We start from the raw sequence: 19,228 nt of genomic DNA, 5'->3' as shown, positions 1-19,228 counted from the left end.
CACATGCTCCTTCTGTAAAAATTAATTGAATTCACAGTTATGGAGATTTACCCATTATATATATATTTTTTCCATTGGACAATTAGTTTGCTTGCCAAGATGTGCAGATTTCCAAGTAAATTTGCAATGTAACCCTGGGCCTCAACTTCCTGGCTGAGCTCCATTACCATCTAAACAATACATACTAATATATTGTGGTGTACCATAAAGAGTATAAGTTTGCCTTTTCCCCATCTCTGTGAGTATGAACATCTTCGTCTTTTCTTTAAGCCATGTTAACATCCTTCAACGCAGAGGAAGATATTATGAATCTATGATTATGATCATGTTAGCTCATGGGACGAAGCAGATTAGAAAGTCAAGCTTCACATCATATGCAGTCTATTCCCTTGCTCGCAGCACATTGTATGTTCAATAAAACAGCTAGTTGTGCCCCTAGAAGTACAAAGATTTGTTGCCCTCTATATCCCTTTAATCTAAAGAAATAGAATCAAGTTACCATTCTGATACATGATTGAATGAACTTTAGCCAATGTGTACAGCTGATACCTATCATCATCATCTTAAATATTAAATCCATCCCAATTGATCATAAACAATGTGCTATAATGCCATATATGTAGACCTCTCCCTTACTGACCAAGTTTGCCCATTGGAGTGCACTTCCTGTACTTGAAATTTGCACTTGCGGGAGGCACACAGCGGCACACTGAATTGACCATGACCCACCATTGGTGAAGAAGAGCAAAGCACATTTAACTGTGGATTCAAGCTCCCTGATAATCAAGTTTGCCCTTAGCGGCCATCGCAGCCTAGCAATCCTTTACTTGGGAGATAATCAAATATTCAAATTCATTGGACAGGTGAATTTCAATGGCAGTAATATATGGGCATATTGAAGTCAAGGGCAAAACCACAAAAGCATGGTTGATTGACATATCCAAGCCATTGGCTATTAGATCACATTGACAATATGAAGTTGCTTTTGTACAAAAAAATTGAGAATGCCATCCTTAAGATTTCATCCTTGAGAAAACTCCATATTCCATTCTCTATTCTATTTAGACTGGAAATTAACCTGTAGAATATACATGTTATATTTCTAAAACAGTGGACTTATGTAGAGGCTGCAATATTTTCCTTTTGCCTTCATATCTGTAACCATTTTTATCTTCTCCTTGTTTTCCTTTTCCTGTTCCTCCATCTCAGGAAGTCCCTCGGTGCCTAAATGTCAGATCAGGGTGGTCTGAGAGTGCTCTTAGGGGCACTTATCCAGGGACTACCAGCAATGGCAAACCTCCACAATGCACTAACATGCTCAGGTGCAGCATATTCAATACCAACACGAGGACCAATCAGTATGTTCTCTGATTTGGGTCCATCTAAAACTTCTAAACCGCCTGGCCAAGCATAGTTGTCAGAATTGGCAACTTTTAATCCTGTCCAAAGTCAGACAAAAAAAGCATGGGAATATTACCTGGAGTGTACAAGGGATGACTTGACCATTCTGTTGAAATTCCCAATGCTTGACCAATCTAGAAATGGAGTTGAGGTCATAAGCAAGTTAGGTTTATTGCCTTAACACAAGGAACTGAAAGGTACATATCAGATGGTAAAAATTCTTGCGCCTCTTGAGAGAATGGCCAAGGTTATGTGGACCTTCATTCCAAGGAAAATATTAGAAAACCCATGCAATCAAGGTACAGTGTGTAAATAGACCATTATGATGGCGTGAAACAGGGGGGAAATCATATAAAGGAGGTTGAAGCAACAAAAGATATGAACCACTGTTTTGCAATCTAAGCCCATGAATTGGGCTGCTATTTATCTGGGAGGAACTAATAACCTCAATTGGTTGGCGCTTCTAATTGCGACTGTTGCATCATAAGCTCAGTTCTAGACTGCCAACTCAGAGAAAGCAATTAAATTCACAATGCACTTATACAAAGCAGCCAGGCCATTACAAGTGACCCTTTTGCTTGTACCAAAACTAAAATATTTTCTTTTTGAAGTATAGAGAGGTAATTCTTTTTTTCTTCGACAAAAAGTATAGAGAGGTAGTTGTAGGCACAAAATCTGTAACTAGCAATTTTAAACCTATAAGCAGTGTTGGTAACTATACTGAGCAAACAACATGCAGGGAAATGCCTTCACTATTTTGAAACAAGCAGAAAGGCGAAAAAAGGATGCATATCTTTCTACAAATTAGAGACTGCAAAAGTGAATAAGCAGATTCCATATGTTATAAGGAGGAGAATGACAAGCTTTGGTAACCAAATCCACTCAGAACCACATAAAAGAAATCCTAAAAGAGTCTGCATATTCTTCTTTGAAAAGGAAATATGATATGAGAGGCCAATGTGGCAAGGAATAAAATGATTAGCTTCCAAAACCAACTCCTCTCAAAGTCAAACCACATAAGTGGAATTCTATCCTAGCCATGCTAAATAAAATACCCGTAGAAAGTTTCAGCAGTATTTTGCAAATGCATTTTATTTTTATTTTTTATATGTAGCTGTTGGCATGCCCTTCATTAAAGCTTCTCTCAAAGATTTAAAGAACTAAAGTTGATTAAGGGTATCACTGCATTTTAGGAGTTTATTCTTAGTTGTTTACAACAAGGAGTTTAGCAATACTAATTAACATAACGTACAGGTATGGCATTTATTATTGTGGTCACACCAGGCTGAGAACAAGGTTTAAAATTTTGATACAATACACCCGATACAGGGCGTATTGTATCGTATCTTTTAAAAACCGATACAGGATATGCATGGAAATCGGATGTTTCGTCTTTTTTCATGCGTATCGGACCCGTATCGGGGGCATATTGGGGGTGTATCAGGGCATATCAGTAGCGTATGACAAAAAAGATACGGCAAAAAACTAAAAAAAAAAAATTAAAGGGGGAAAGCAAACATCTTTTCCCTAAAATAAGCCTTCTTTCACCCCCAAATGATTCTAAAACTCCAAACTTCATTCCTAGTGTGCTAGATTTGCAAAATTTTGCAAGAAACAAGTGTGAATAGTTAATTTTTTTAAAATATTTTTCAAATTTTGAAAAAATACGACAAAAATAGGTAAAATTTTTCAATCTTTTATAATTTCTTGTGATTTCTTTTTTTTCTTGAATGTTTAAATTTATGTTGACCTACATTTCTTACATTCAAAATCACAATTTTTTGTGCCATCAATAGATTTATGGAAATTTCATGAAAATATTTGGGGAAAATATAAATTAACAAAAATTTTGAAAATGTAAGTTTTTTCTCTGCCTATAAAGACTAAATATGTTTTAGATCTATGAATTTATCTATCATATCCATGGAGAAATTGAAATTTCTTTTTTAATATTCTTTTTTTGATATTTTATATTTTTAAAATTAAAAAAACAAATAATAATTAATTATATTTTATCATTTGATCATAACAATTGAAAATGATCTATCATATCCATAGAGCAATTGAAATTTCTTCTTTAATAATTATTTTTTTTATTTTTTAGAATTAAAAAATAAATAATTAATTAATTATATTTTATCATTTGATCACGATGATTGAATATATTATAATTCTATGGATGATCTATTATATCCACAATTGAAATTTCTTCTTTAATAACTATTTTTTGAATATATTATATAATGTTTATTTATTTCTTATAATTTTTGGAAATGAATAATAAATAATAATTATTTAAACAATAAATAATTATTAATTATATTTTTACATAGAAGTTGTGCCGATGCATGTTTTATGGTTGGATAGGAGAGTTTGGTTTTTCTCATCCCATAAAACATTAAAACTTAAGAATTATAATTTATAAATTATAATTAAGCATAGGATTTTTAATGAAATTATAATTAGCTATAATATATTTCTTCATAAAACCATAAAATATATTAATTTAATGTATATACACCTCATTGAGGTCTTATATTTAGTGTTGTTGATGTATTTTTATGATTTATTAAAGTATTTATAGTGTTTCCAAGTGTATCTATGCGTATCTTAGTTTTTCTTTGATACGCATGTGTATCCTGATATGTATCTTAAAATTGCCTTTCCGATACACTTGGCGTTTCCGATACTTTGAACGTTGGCTGAGAGGATCTAGAAAGAGTTGTATGAGGGAAAACCATGAAACTGGATTAAAGTAGTCAGGAATTGTTGAAGACTTGCAGTTTAATGATGGAAATGGTTTTTGTCTCTTTGATGGGGTGGAATGACAAACAGGATAAGTGTAACCAACTCTACATAGTTGTATCAAGACTGTGGATTCAGATGACCAGTATAGTCCTACATTGTAAGAGTCAATTCCAATAATCTAAAGGAATTTGTTTCAGTCAATTCTGTAGCTTCAGATTTCACATTGTACTATTTGGATATCTCCCCTTTCCCTAGAATGAAGATTAATCTCTTCAGAGAAATGGCACAGATCAGAACTTCATCCGTTAACTCTTGCAGCAAAATTTCTAAATTCAGCACTTAAATAGAACAGGAAATAATGGGTCAGATATCAAAACTGACCTTCCCTGGCCCAGTGAGAAGAACAGGTTTATCAGTCTTCTGTCCTCGTCTCTGCTGAATCGTATCTAACCCTGTTGTTATGCATAAAGAGATCAGAAAAGACACATTTCACATAAAAGGCTAGCATCTAACCTAAACCATTAACCAACTGCCAGGCCCCAACAGAGTGGAAACCCCAATTAACTAACAATGAAAACCAAGGAAAAAGCAGGTTCTCCTGTGAGCTATGCGGAAAAAAATAGAAATAATATAAACTTCCAGAAGATCATACTAAAATGCAAAATGCACATACCATAGAGCATGCTCAGAGAATGTTCACTGAATTCATAAGGGTTAAACATAATCTCAGTCATCCTCCAGAGCGCAAAAAAGGACAAAAAATAGAACTGTAATGCTTTGATGGAAACCAGCAACAAATGGTTGTTTACAAATCTCAGTCACCAGAGGGGAGAAAGAACCAAAAGAATACACTAACCATGTTTGGTTTATAAGTTTTCAAAAAAAAAAAAAAAATTACAAAAGATTAAAATACCCACCATGTGCCTTGCATGTGGAGTTTAACAAACAGTTGTTTATAAAAGGGCTCATCAGACAAGATCCTAGAATCTTTAAATTAGCAGATATTAGCAAAAACCATAACTTAATGGCTGTAGGCTGCAATTATGAATAAAAAAAGGAAGAATGCATCATTGTTCTCCATATACCATATGCAATAGCAGATATCCCCTAAGAATTTTTCTGTCAGAGACTGTATGGAGTTGTTAGAATATCAAGCTATGGTAGTGATTACCATGGATGATATCCCAAGTGCATGGCTAAGTTGCAAACAATAAACTTATTTTGTTGTTAAAAGGGGGTCCTCTTTTTTCTTACAATCCATTCGAAGCCAAAGAAACGATGGGAGGATGAGATATTACCGCTTACAGGAGCGCAAGATCGTATTAACACCGCAGCGCCTACTCCTTCCTTGTCTGCTACAACATTAAGCATTGTATGGAGACCATAGCAAAGATAAACATAGGCATGCCCTCCTGGTCCAAACTAAACCCAGACGACTAAGATATAACCAAAGCTTCATGTATGTGTAGCTATAATCAAATTAATGAAATTAGCCATTAAAAAGCAGCACTACATCGTTGCAGAAAATAAGAATGCAACACTTAATAAACAAAAAGGAGGAAGTTAGCTTACAACTGGAGCTGTTCTTGCTGTAATACCGAATCGGCTGTGACAAGCCGTGTCATTTGGTCTATAAGCCTCTACCTGTCAACAGTCATTCGGTCTTCAAGATCTATGATCATTCAATTTTTCATCCCTGCAATCAATTCTAACTAGGGTTTCTCGATTTTGCTAGTACCTGGAAATAAATAAATAAATAAATAAATATATATATATATATTATTTCTTTTACCTCCGTAATCTGAAGAACGACGTCATCTCGCCGGAGGAACTTTCCGAGGAGACGGGGCGCGAGGTCTAGGGCGTCAATTTGGAAGAAATCAGGACTCAGGATAGAGGAGCTGCGGAAGGTGAGATGTGAGTTTGCAACTGGGAGATGAAGATTTTTGGGTAGGGGTTGGGCTCTGATCGCCGTGGTGATTTTTGAACGCGTAAGCTTCGGTGCATCGTCTTCGCTCTCCTTCGATCGAGTCGTCTTCTTCGCCCGGATGGTGCGTTTGAACAGTTGAGTTCTCTTCATTTCAACTTCGCAACAAGATTTCGCAGTTGGGGGAGAAGAGCCGGAGGAAGGACATTGGTGGCTGTTAGACTTTGCGCCTGTGCAGAATTTGGCGGGAATCGCATCAGAGCTATCGATCCGTCTCCTTTTCTGAAGAAACATTAATCGAACCACTTTCGCTACGACATGATTTTAGCCTTGGGCTGATCGCAGCCTTCGATGGTGCGTTTGAACAATTTAACCATACGGCTCATAAAATACATGAACTTTGAGAGCCGAATCGTCCCATTCTTGTCTCCTTCATTTTTATTTAGAATAAATTACAAAGACCCCTCTCGTACGGGGTCACTATCTGAAAATTGATTAATGCTATCCTCACTATTTCTTAAAATTGATTAATACTTCTTATCCGTTAATAAAAAGACAAAAATCATTTTATCCTTTTTTTTCAAATTTTCAAAATAAAACAAAAAAAAGGAACAATCTTGCTACCCATCTACAACAATTCTAACACTATAGATATGACAATTTGAATCCACCACCTTCCACGTATACAAAAATCTTCAGTTACTAACCAAACGAAACCAGAAGCGGTTTTGAAAGCAAGATATTTAATTAAAAAGCTAAAAATGTAAAGATGGAGTAGTGGAGTTCGTCTCCAAACAATTCCGACAGCAAAACACACACAACTTGTCTCTTTGATTGTGTGAATCAGGATCGAGATGGGTCTTAAAGGTTTCATTGAAGGAGGCATCGCCTTGATTGTTGTCGGTTGTTCCACCCACCCACTTGACCTCATCAAGGTCCAGATGTATCTGCAACGTGAAACCCACGTCCCAAGTCCAGCCATTCAAACTCCTCGCTTTCAACACCCCCTCCGTGGCTGCTGTTGCTAATGCTGCCTAAACCGCCATCCACACCATCACCACCACCACCACCTCCAGCACTATGCATCGATCCCATTTTTGTTGAGATTAAAAACACTACCACTAGATTAACAGAACCTATCATCCAGAAAAACCCAGGAACGGGGCAGGGTCCATGGGGAAGGGAGCGGACGAAGAAGAAGATCATCGCCACTACGGAAGTTGCAACAACGGCGGTGGTTTTGGTCGATCGAGAAATACACAGAGGAGAGGAGAAGAGGGTGGAGGCAGCGGCGGTGGCGATTTTGTCGATTGAAAAATAGATAAAGAAGGGGGTCGAGGAAGAAGAAGATCATCACCACTGCTGCAAGTTGTAGTGGCCGCGACGATTTTGGTCAATCCAAAATCGGGAGATAGAAAGAGAGAGAGAACAAGCGAGTGTTGGACTCCTTTGGTTCCCTCTGTTGTTATTGTTTCTTTTCCATTCTAGAGAGAGAACAGGTGAGAGAGACGGTTGATTCCTATAAGTGATGGATATTGGTGATAGAGAAGGTCTGTTACATTGATGGAGAATAGGGAAAACAATAAAATAACATAAATAAATAAATAAAATGGAAGATTCTATATTAGTATCTTATATTTTGGGTTTAGTGTCACTTTGGTCTACAGACATGAAACCATATCAATTCAGTATCTAAACTTTCAAAATGCTATATAAAAAGACACAAATACCCTTTGAGTATCATCTAATTTTCTTTATCTATCATCCAAATCAGAACCAACTGTGAAATTTTTATCTCTTTTAATTTTTCCCTCTAAAATTAAATCCTCGTATTCGCTGTCAATTTATGCATCTCCTCTCAGCAGTTTCTTCACCTTTGGTCTTCATCCATTGATTTCTTTGGACAATCATCAATCCCTTCTTGGTATGCCAACAAACGGATTTTTTTTATCCAGCAACATATATGATTACTAGATTCCAAGAATACAAGTTGATTCACATATGCTCTAACCTTTATAGACTCTAGGTCTCGTTTACTTATTCACATATGCAAAATACGAAGCTCCTATCCCATGGCATATTTGTGTCTAGGAACGGGCAGTTGCGCTTCATACTTTGCTCTATCAATCTTGTACATGTGGGCAATATCAGGAACCAAGGGATTGTCTAGGTTTGGATCAACTAGCAGAGAGGCGAGAGCAAATTGACAGCAACACCTTAGATATTTTAAGGGCAACACTCTATTTCTCTTTCAGAATGTCAATACAGATACTCTCATTGTTGTTGGTGTTGGGATGGAAAACTTTGGTGTGGAAAGAATCCTTTGGCGGCATGAATGGGTAATCTAGTGGAAAATGAATTGTTACTAGAAACACACCACCAGCAAAAGGCTTGTCCGATGATTGTTGCTTGCTGGTGGAACATGTCTTCTGCCACAGGACCAGCACTGCAAGAAGTGGGAGGATCTTTTTGCAGATCCTTTAGCCCCTTTTGAATTTGTTTTGAAGTCATCGATGATTATAAAATGTCCAAAGAAAGAAACAAGGTTGACATTAAGTGGAGAGAATTTTAGCGCACAATAGGGTTCTTCCCTTTTTCCTGTTTATCAGTGCTTTGTTCTCCTCATGATGGTTTATATGGAGAGAACAAGTGCATTGCTGCTGCTAGGGTTTATATGAAGAGATCAAGTGGAGTATCCAATAGTTTTCCAGAACTTAAATTAAGAGTTGCTCCAGGAATCCACCTTGATTTCATGAGGGAGGGAGTAGAAATCTACACCAAGTTTGAACATTTGTTTGGAATCTACATCTTTTTTTTCTTCTCCGCTTTTTCATTTGAATGTTGCAGATGTCCAAAACTTACCTTTGTTTCATCTTCTTGAAGAAGAAGATGATGAATAGTGTTTTATTTTCAAGAGTAATTTTAACATTTTCCAAAGCCTGAAGTCACACATGATGTCATGCGATACACATAATTAACCGTAGATACTAAATTGGCAGTTTTTGGAAATTTAGATATTGGATTGGCACCTTTTATAGTTTGGGGTCCAAAGTGACACTAGGCCCAAAATACAATGTATTAATCTAGAACTTCCCCTAAATAAAATGAAGAAGGAAAAGAAGGAAGATAGATATGGTTCGAAAATGAAATCACCCCTATTGCTAGGAGTTGTAGTGGTGGTAATGAGAGAAAATGGAGAGACAGAGAACATTGAGAGAGGGAGGATGGCTAAGAGAGGGAAGGAGAGAAGAGAAGAGAAGGGGAGAGAGAGAGAGAGAGAGAGAGGATGTTACCAATGAATTTGAAGGGATTTTTTCCCCTTTCTGGCAAGGATCACTAGCGAGAAAGTCAGATTTCTCACTAATTGAGACTTCTCACCAATGAAAGTCAAATTTTGGTAATTTAACGCCTATTTTCAAATGACTTAATGGCCAAGGGGATATTTATCGCAACAAAAAAGTTTAAGGGTGTATTTTGTCACTGACCCTATATTACAGGAGGTCTTTGTAATTTAACTTTGATTTAATGTTACATAGACGTTTAAATGCTTTCCAACTACATATATAAGGATGTTTGTAACAACCCGTGCATTGCGCTCAGACAACGGGGTCGGCCTTACTATCTAGTGTCCACTAGACATTGGACACCATCTTGACCACTGCTCAAATAAGTAGCTTGGGTTTGATGACTCGAGGGATCCCATGGACAAAATTGTAGCTAATTTTGCTTTTTTTTTGAAAGGTAAAAGCTAATATATTAATAAAAGGAACAAGATACATATTTCAAAATATCAGATACATCATTTATATGTGATTGCATAGAGAGAGTTAAGGTGAGAGATAAATCCAACAAGGATCCTTGAAGATTGGGTGAAAATGGAATGCTATTAATAGTAATATCTTTAATAGTAAATGGAATGCTATTAATAGTAAACACAATATTAATTTTGTTTAAAATCCAGTGATTGGAAATAGTAATATCTTTAAATGATTTTTCATTACACGCAAATCAGATATAATATAACGCAATCGCATATCAACTAAGAGTTTTTAAGAAGGCATCTTTTTCAGAAAAAATAGTACGAAGATGAATAATACAATTAATCCAGTTGGTACAATGAGTAGTAGTAAACTTAATATTCCAGGGTGAAGCAAAAAGAATGGATTGAGTGAAAGAATAATACAAGCTTTATGTTGATCAGAAATATTGGGAAGATAATCCTGTATTAGGTCACTATAGGCAGTAGTAGAAGAAAATTTACCCAAAGAATGTTTAGTCCAAACCCAAGAAATAGAGGTGTTGAATGGAAAGATTGGTGTTTGTAGAATAATCTCAACTTGTTCCGTATTAAAATGTTCATGTAGAAGGGGGATATTCCAATTATCATGGATGATAATATCATTGAAAGTAAGCTGAGATATAGGAAAAGAGATAGGGTGAGTAATCATTTGAAACTTCTCAGATGTTTGGATCCAAGGTAGATGAGCAATATGTTCTGAGGAGAATGTCCGAACTAAGAGTCCTATTTCCTGGAGTAGATTCTAAAATTTAGGGGCTATCGATTTCCAGAAACAAAGCTATTTGGTTGGATAGTATAAGGAAAGAGAGAATGAATGGGGAGGCATTTTGATTTCCAGAGTTGGGCCCACAATTTATGTTGCTCATTAAGGTATCTCTAGGCCAATTTTTTGAGTAACACTAGATTGTTCAACTTGATGTGTCTAAAACCTAGTCCTCTTGAAGATTTAGGAATGGCTAAAGAATTCCAAGAATACCAACAAAAAGGATGGGGGTTGGATTTAGATCTGGCCCACCAAAAGTCTTTAATAATTTGTTCAATAGAGGTCAGAGTTTCTTGGGGCAGTTGTACAACAATCATGGTATGAGTTGGAATAGCTTGAAGAACAAATTGAATGAGAACTCTTTTACCTGCTTGACTAATGGCAACAACTTTCCAATTATTAATTTTGGCTTTAAGATTATCCAAAATGTAGGATAGTTGGGAGTGTTTGTTTCGACCCCAAATTAGAGGTAGGCCAAGATATTTAAAATTCACAGGAAGAGTTTGTATATGGAGTTGTCGGCAAATCATTCTTTGGTGTCTAGGATGGATGTTTTTTCTAAAATAAATTCTGGATTTGTCTAAATTAATCAGTTATCCCAAGGAATCCTAGAATTGTTGGAGGATATTTTTAAGGTTGTCTAATTCATCTCGATGTCCACGGAGAAATAAAAGGATGTCAACTGCAAAGAATAAATGGGAAATTGAGAGAGCTCTAGCAAATATTTGGATGCCTTGTAGATGATGATCATGTTCAGCTTTCATAATCATTTGAGAGAGACATTCCATGGCTATAATAAACAAATAGGGGGATAAAGGATCACCCTGTCTTAGTCCTCTAGTGGATAGATTTTTTCCTTCAGAGGTACAATTGATTAGAATGGAATAGGAGACTATGGAGATGCACTCGAGAATGATGTGAAAGAAGTCTCCAGAGAAGCCTAACGCTTTTAATGCTAAAAGAAGTAAAGAACATTCTAGTCTATCATAGGCTTTTGCCATACCCAACTTGATAGCCACATAGCCTGTACCTCGTTTGTGCTATTTTAAGAAATGGAACATTCCATGTGCAATAATGGTGTTGTCCATTGATGTTGCACAATCTGGGCACTCCTAGCTAGCTATGACCTGGCTTCTGACCGGAACGAACGGCACCTGAGAGGAAGGAGAAAGTGAAGGGTTCCCGGGGAGTTATCCCGGTGGGAACACTTCGATGGCTAAGTTAGAATTGGAGAAAATCTCAAAGAGAGTAGAGAGTAAGAGTGCTCAAAGTGCTTAAGCTTCAATACCTTTACTTCGTGAGAGTTGGGGTTCTTTTATGTTGGAGCTCGGTCATACCTGGCATAACCGCCAATGCCTTAGCCGTTACTGCCAGGGCAGGTGTGGTAGGCGCAGGTTGCTGCTACGGAGTACTATCGCCAGGTACGGACTTGACTGATGTGCCATGCTTTTTAGAGATTGCAAACAGAACGCTGCCTGGCAAGGGATTAGAGCCCTACCACCGGGACCGGCAGGTACGGATGTCAAGCAGGCCTTCCCACAGCTTGCCAAACTACTATGCACCAGACTACCTGGGGCAGGTTTGTCTTGGCACCGAGGTGCTGAGGTGCCAATGTTGGGGGCGGTGCTGCCCTGAGGTGCTTCTCCCTCGGGATACTTAGTCGAAAACCGGGGTGCTCCCTTCTTAGGGAGGGAGAGCTCAGAGCCCCTTCAGAAGAGCTCGGGCCCTGTGAGGAGCTCGGGACCTCCCACACTTGGTGAAAGTCAAGTTTAGCCGGGTGTTAGTCTTCGGCGAGTCGCTTAACCCGTTGAGTCGATAGCGTAGGACTCGTTGTGTCTCTTTCGCCGAGTCGCGACTGAGCTATTCCTTGAGCCAGGCCATGCACACGTGTCCCCGTGCTACGAGGTGGGGCCAAATCACCCTCTATCATTTGCCCCCCACTCCCTGTGCTGGGGGTGGTGACCCAGCATGGGGAGTTCATGGTGCGTCGGGTGGATTTGGCTCGGTACTCATGCCACCCTGTCGGGCAACTCGCTTGGCTAGACCAGTCTGGTGCCCGGTTTGTTCGGAAGGAAAAACCTCGGTTGCGTACAACATACGTGTGGGCGTCACACGATCTGGACTTCGCGGACACCAAAAAATGTGCTAAACTGATTTCACATCGAGAGTCTCGCAGCCGATTTTCTTGAGGACCATTAGATCGTTTCAATCGTGCGGGTCCAACGGCTATAAATAATGGGGGGCCCTGGTCATTTTCTTTTGCCACTAAGTATCTTTCGTCTGCCTTGAGCTCGCGTTTGGAGTCTTCATCTCGGATCTTCTAGTTCGGTTGCGTCCTTTTCCCGGTGAGTCCCCGAGCTTCCTTTTCTCCTTTTCTTCCAGTTCATTCTGTCGTCGCCCAACCTTCCCATGAGGCTCGGGTGCTGGACCAGTTCGGTCCATCTGTTATGACGTTGGAGAGGCTTCATGACCTCATCCGACAGTTCAACATACCTCAGGAGTATTCGTATAGTCTTCCCACCGGCAACTTCCCTTGGGAGCACGGTCCAGATGAGATCATGATCTTTAGGGAACAACTTGTAGGCGGGCTTCGTCTCCCTCTCCACCACCTTATTCCTGAAGTGTTGAGGCGCTTCAGCATCACGCTGGACCAACTCCACCCCAACTCTATTCAGAACTTGGTTGGGACCATCTCCCTCTGTTCCGAACGTAACTTCCCTTTAGACGTGGATATCCTTTGTTCCATCTTGTTAATAAAAAGAGTGCCTCTGGCGCTCCCCCTGAGCATGGGCAGACCTATTATCTGTCCCCTCGCCTGGGTTTCAAAATGCTGCATAAGTTCCCAAGCAAGGTCCCGGCCTGGAAGCGAGACTACTTTGTAGTCCGGAGCAACACAGAGTGGCCTTTCCTTACCAACTGGAGGGTGGCCACTCAAGCTCCTAGCATTGCTCTTAACCGGAAGACGTGGGAAACCTTTCACTCATGGGCTCAGGCTAGGTTCAATCACAGGGACTACATTGCTGAAGGGAAGCTCATTCAGGCTGGTTTGAGCCCGGGTAGGTCAATTTCTACTTTAGTGTTTTGCTTAATCAGCCTAGTGTCTTCGGGCTTACTGACGTCGAGCTCTATTGAGGTCCCATGGAGGAAGAGAGGATTATTGGTCCAAGGCTCCTCCGACATATGAAGAAGAGGAAGAAACGGGCTACCAAGAAGGCGTGCGTGGAATCCCCAAGGACCCCTACCCTTGAACTCGATTTTCCGCAGGTCCCTTCTTTGGGGCCCGAGCTCCCTGATGCCCCTCCAATGATAGACTTGGAGGGGGATTTACCACCTCGGGGGCCTGACACAGTGGCAGAGTCGATCGCTGGGCCAACTGGGGCTGCCGCTGAAGTCCTAAATCATGCTGGGGCTGCTATCGAGGTTTTTGAAGGATTGGCTCATCGTGCCGCAGATACGGTGGCATTCAGCTCGGGGAATCAAGAGGAGGAAGAGAGCATCATGAAACCCGATATCAGCCTTGAAAGAAGTAAGAGGGCTGTTATCACTACGGAGGTTATAGATTGGGCCGAACTCTCCCCTGGTTAGCTCGGAGCCCGTGTTGCAACCCACACCATGGTGGTGAGTTCACTCCCTAAGAGCCACCTCTCTCTCTCCTTTCTTTCTTTCTTCTTTCTTTAGTACCGACCAACCTCCTTCTGCCAGGTGAACATTGTTGTGCACGTGCTGACCTTTCAGTCCAACAAACACTTGAGGCATTTCCCGACCCAGTTGGAGAGTGACGCTACCACCCAGAAGAGCTTTATCGAAGCCTTGTTGTTAGAGAAGGACGAGCTAGCCTGCAAGAGGGATAGGCTGAAGGCCGAGGTGAATGGGTTCAGAGCAGGTCAGGAAGCATTGAAGCTCGGGGTGGAGAGTCTCAAGGAGTGTCAGAGGGCTTCGCAGCTTGAGGTGCAGGGGCTTAAGGAAGCCAAGGGGGCCTTGGAGCAGGAGGTGGAGTACCTCAAAGCCGACATCAAGGAGAAGACCGAGATCTTCGACGGAACTCTCAGGAAGGCGAAGGCCTAGGCCGTCATCGACTATGTCAATTCATCTAGGTTTGATGATGTAATGTCGCGGGCCTACCGTAGGGGGTTTAAGCTCGATAGGTGGTGGATAAGGCGCGCATACCCTGACCTTGACATAAGTGCCTTCACCACCTATAACATTACAGACGACATGGCCCGTTAGGCCGCAGACGACCCAGACTCTGACGATGAGGGCAACAACAAGGAGGCCGATACCACCGACTTGGCTGACACCCCCGAGGAGGCCCCGAGTAAGGCTGATAAGCCTTCCAAATAGTTGTGTGCTACTTGTATTTTCTTTTCTTGTTTCTTTGTACTTGGGATTCTGTAATGAAATTACACTTATGCAATGAGAGTATATATGTATATTCTGTTAGGCGCATGTGCGATTCACTTCTATCGGAGTGTTTTCCTTATCCGAGCTGTTGAGTTAGTAAATTCAGTTCCTGAGGTGAGCGACCCTTTACCGTTGTCACCCCGAACTATCTTCCTGCACTTAGTAGGGATGATCATCAGGTTTTGGCGATGTATGCCGAGGTAGGCATAGTAAGGCGCGTGCCCGACCTGCCTGCTTGGCTATTTAGGTTGGTGTTTACATCTAGTAGCATATGTCGAGGTAGGCTAGGAGTCGAAAAGCCTGTTCTCGAGACGCCTTTGGTCTTTGGCATGCTAAGCCTATGCAGGCGAGGTGGTAGAGTCATGCATAGCGCCGAGGTCTTCAATTAAGCTAGTGCGTTGACCCTTAGGCTGGAGGGAGTGACTCGTGGTCACTCCAAACTGTTTTCCTGGAGTCTGCCCCTGTTGAGGGGGTGACTGGACCTTGTGTTTCAGAGGTTGTCGCTAGTTTGGCAGAATGGCCCTAAGGCTAGAAGGGAGTGACTCGTGGTTCACTCAGTTCAGTGGTTCACGGGTAATATAGTCTTAGGTTGACGATATTCCACGCCCGAGGTACTTTTTTCCCTTCTAGGGTTTCGAGTTCGTATGTTTCTTCCCCGAGTACTCGCTTTACTCGGTAGGGTCCTTCCCAATTCGGACCGAGCTTACCAACGCCGGGCTCAAGCGCCATAACCGTGCAGAGAACCAGGTCGTCAACGCGGGGAGTTCACTTTTTGACCTTGGCGTTATAGTACCGAGCTATCCTTTGTTGGTAGGCCGCGGTCCTGATGTACGTGAGGTACTGTACTTCATCTAGCAGGTCGAGGTTGGTACATAGCTCATCTTCATTTGCTCTACCTTCATATGCTTCTAGTCTCAGCGAGGGGACTTCAGTCTCAGCTGGGATGACTGCTTCAGTGTCGTATGTAAGGTTAAAGGGAGCTTCTCCCATGACAGTCCTTTCCATGGTAAGGTAGGCCCAAAGTACACTGGGCAGCTCATCCGTCCACAGTCCCTTAGCTCGGTCCAGGTGCGCTTTCAGTCCTCGAAGGATGGCCCTGTTTGTAACTTCCGTTTGGCCATTCGCCTGAGGGTGCGCCACTGAGGTGAAGTTCTGCTGAATTCCCATGTCTCGGCACCAGTTTTGGAACTTGATGTCTTCGAACTGCTTGCCATTATCAGAGATCAGTACCCGAGGTAATCCGAAATGACACACTATGTTCTTCCAAAAGAAGTTCTGCACGTTCCGAGCTGTGATTGTCGTGAGAGGTTTGGCTTCGACCCACTTTGTGAAATAGTCCACTGCCACCACTAGGAACCTTTTTTGCCCTGTTGCTGGCGGGAATGGCCCGAGTAGGTCAATCCCCCATTGTGCAAATGGCCATGGGCTAGTGAGGTATTTCATGTCAGCGACAGGGCGATGGCAGATGTTAGCGTGCTTCTGGCACTTGTCGCATTTTTTGACAAGCTCAGTCGCATTTGCCTTCATGGTTAGCCAATAGTACCCCTGTCGTAGTGCTTTCTGAGCGAGGGTCCTGCCCCCCAAGTGTCCACCACACAGGCCTTCATGAGTGTCATGGAGGACGAGCTCGGCTTCCGAGGGTCACAGGCAGCGCAGGTTGGGGAGCGTGTAGGACCTTTGGCACAGCCGTCTATCTATCATGACGTATTTGGCTGCCTGGCGCTCTACCCTTCTAGCGGCATTACAGTCTATGGGGAGGGCCCCGTGTAGCAGAAAGCTCGTGAGTAGATCAATCCAGCTCGGCTCTGCTTGAACAACGGGAGCGACCTCCTCTGCCCCCTTGAGAACGCTAGGCCGAGGTAAGTTTTCTATACATAGCCCTCATGGTGTTGTCTCCCATGCTGGCTAACCGTGACAGGGCATCGACCTCAGCGTTCTCTGATCTCGAGATTTTCTAGATGAAGTGTGACCGGAAGTTGAGCAGAGTCTCTCTCACTTTGGCTAAGTATGCTACCATAGTTGGTTCGCGAGCTTCGTACTCACCTAGGACTTGATTTACTACGAGCTGGGAGTCACTATAGACGACGATGTGCTTGGCTTTCACTTCCTTTACAAGGTCCAACCCGGTTAGTAATGCCTCGTATTCTGCTTCATTGTTGGATGCCATGAACTCAAAGCGTAGCGCGTACTCCAATTTCACACCGCTTGGTTCGTACAGAACGATCCCAGCTCCGCTGCCCTGCCGATTTGACGAGCCATCTACGTGAAGGATCCAGGATTCATCATCCCAGTTCGAGCTTGGCCTAACTAGGAGGAATGTCGCGCTGGTTGCTGCTTTACGGTGTTCGAGTTCAACCGGTCTAGGAACTCTGAGCTCTCCCGTACTGGGGGCCTCGTGTTCTACCGGCCTGGGGACTTCGAAGCTAAAGGTGCATTCTGCGACGAAATCTACCAAGGCTTGGGCCTTGATAGTGGTTCATGGTTTGTAGTGGAGCTCATACTTGCTAAGCTCGATGGCCCACTTTGTCAACCTTTCCGAGACCTCGGGCTTGAGTAAAACTTGCCTCAAAGGTTTATTGGTAAGGACAACGATGGTGTGAGCGTGGAAGTATGGGTGGAGCCTTCGGGCTGTTATAACCAGTGCATAGGCTAACTTTTCTATCTCCGGGTACCTCGTCTCTGCTCCCTGCAACACTTTACTAACATAATAGATGGGTCGTTGGATCCGATCTACTTCTCTTATTAGCACCGAGTTGACCACATCGTCACTTGCCGAGAGGTATAGCTCTAAAGCATCACCCACTTCAGGTCGGGTCAAGACTGGTATGCTGGTGAGGTGCCTTTTGAGCTCGTCGAACGCAAGCTGGCAGTCTTCCGTCCATTCAAAGCCTTTGCCTTTTATGGCTTTACAGAAAGGCAGACAGCAATCTACAGACTTGGACAAAAAGTGACTTAGGGCGGCCAACCGGCCACTCAGCTTCTAGACCTCTTTTAACTTTCGAGGTGGTCTCATTTCTAGGATGGCCTTGATTTTGTCCGGATTGGCCTCAATGCCTTGCCGGTTGACGATGAACCCCAGGAATTTACCCGAGGTGACACTGAAGATGCACTTATTCGGATTTAACTTCATATTAAATCTACGCAAGATTTCAAAGGTTGAGTGTAAATCTTGTATTAATTCATGTGAAAATTGGGTTTTGACAACCATGTCGTCTACATAACACTCTACTTTTGTGCCAACAAGTGGCTCAAACAGCTTATTTACAAGTCTCTGAAAAGTAGCCCCAGCGTTCTTCTGTTCGAAGGGCATGACCTTGTAGCAGTACAGGCCAAATTCGGTTATGAAGGCGGTATTCTCCTCATCTGTTGGGTCCATTTTTATCTGGTTATAGCCCGAATAGGTGTCCAAGAAGCTCAACAACTTGTGCCCCGAAGTCGCGTCCACTAGGCAGTCAATCTTGGGAAGTGGGAAGCAGTCTTTCGGGCAAGCCCGATTCAGGTCGGTGTAGTCGACGCACATGCGCCACTTACCGTTTGCTTTTTTCACCAAAACGGGGTTGACTACCCAGCTCGGGTAATGGACTTCCCTGATAAAATCGGTTGCAAGGAGTTTCCCGACCTCCTCGTCGACTGCCTTCCATCATTCTGGGCTAGGTTGCGCTTCTTTTGTCTAACGGGCCTAACTAAAGGATCAGTGTTAAGTCTATGAGTGATAATGTTGGGGTCTATTCTAGGCATTTCTGCCGCCGACCATGCGAAAACATCTAAATTTTTGAGTAAGAAGCTTATCAGTTGAGACCGTAGGGGCTCCTCAATAGAAGCGCCGATCTGAAGTACCCGCGCTGGATCATCTGTTGAGGTCAGGACGGGGATGGTCTCTTCAGTAGGTGTGGCCTACTCTGCGAACTGCTCTGCGGGTCATCCCAGCTCGATGTCATCATCTACCTTGCCCTTTCCTTTGAGGGCGGCTACGTAGCATTTGCGGGATTCGAGCTGATCACCCCGCACCACTCCGACTCCAAAGCCTGTAAGGAACTTCATCGCTAGGTGGTAGGTGGAGACTACTGCTCGCAGGATGTGGATGATGGGTCGGCCCACTATCGCGTTGTATGGAGAGGGGGTTGCAACCACCAGGAACTCGTGATTGAGCCTTACCACACTAGGCCAAGTACTGACCTCCATCAACACA

The 19,228-nt window shown here is 42.2% G+C and overlaps 1 protein-coding gene and 1 pseudogene across 2 annotated transcripts; both read right to left on the bottom strand.

The window, feature by feature from the left end:
- Window positions 1-901: 901 nt before the first annotated feature.
- On the bottom strand, window positions 902-6,567 carry LOC148872812 (DNA-3-methyladenine glycosylase (MAG)). Of its 2 annotated transcripts, none has more exons than XR_016108304.1 (6): window positions 5,942-6,511; window positions 5,722-5,793; window positions 5,448-5,571; window positions 4,531-4,601; window positions 1,478-1,659; window positions 902-1,400 (listed from the first exon to the last, which is right to left on the bottom strand). XR_016108304.1 is itself a non-coding variant. In XM_088974005.1 (6 exons), exons 1-6 carry the CDS (start codon window positions 6,368-6,370, stop codon window positions 1,237-1,239), a joined length of 918 nt encoding a protein of 305 aa, XP_088830131.1. In that variant the 5' UTR covers window positions 6,371-6,567; the 3' UTR covers window positions 902-1,236. The 2 variants fall into 2 exon arrangements, 1 of the variants encoding a protein (XP_088830131.1); XM_088974005.1 differs by having other exon boundaries at window positions 1,478-1,535; window positions 5,942-6,567.
- A 1,574-nt stretch (window positions 6,568-8,141) lies between these two features.
- LOC148872811 (ubiquitin-conjugating enzyme E2 28 pseudogene) lies at window positions 8,142-8,587 on the bottom strand (annotated as a pseudogene).
- Window positions 8,588-19,228: the final 10,641 nt, after the last annotated feature.

Source organism: Nelumbo lutea, chromosome 2 (genome assembly GCF_056320005.1).
Source record: "Nelumbo lutea isolate HS-2025 chromosome 2, American lotus-T2T, whole genome shotgun sequence".
NCBI classification, from domain to species: Eukaryota; Viridiplantae; Streptophyta; class Magnoliopsida; order Proteales; family Nelumbonaceae; genus Nelumbo; species Nelumbo lutea.
Note: the sequence above shows the minus strand (reverse complement) of the source record. Positions and strands in the feature narration are given on the sequence as shown.

Excerpts from the sequence above, each read along its gene's own strand:
- LOC148872812 (XM_088974005.1), bottom strand. The coding sequence starts at position 6,370 with ATGTTTCTTCAGAAAAGGAGACGGATCGATAGCTCTGATGCGATTCCC. Across the intron at positions 5,572-5,721 it reads CAGCAAGAACAGCTCCAGTT|TTTGGACCAGGAGGGCATGC; the intron begins GTAAGCTAACTT and ends GTCTGGGTTTAG. Across the intron at positions 1,536-4,530 it reads TTCTCACTGGGCCAGGGAAG|ATTGGTCAAGCATTGGGAAT; the intron begins GTCAGTTTTGAT and ends CTCCATTTCTAG.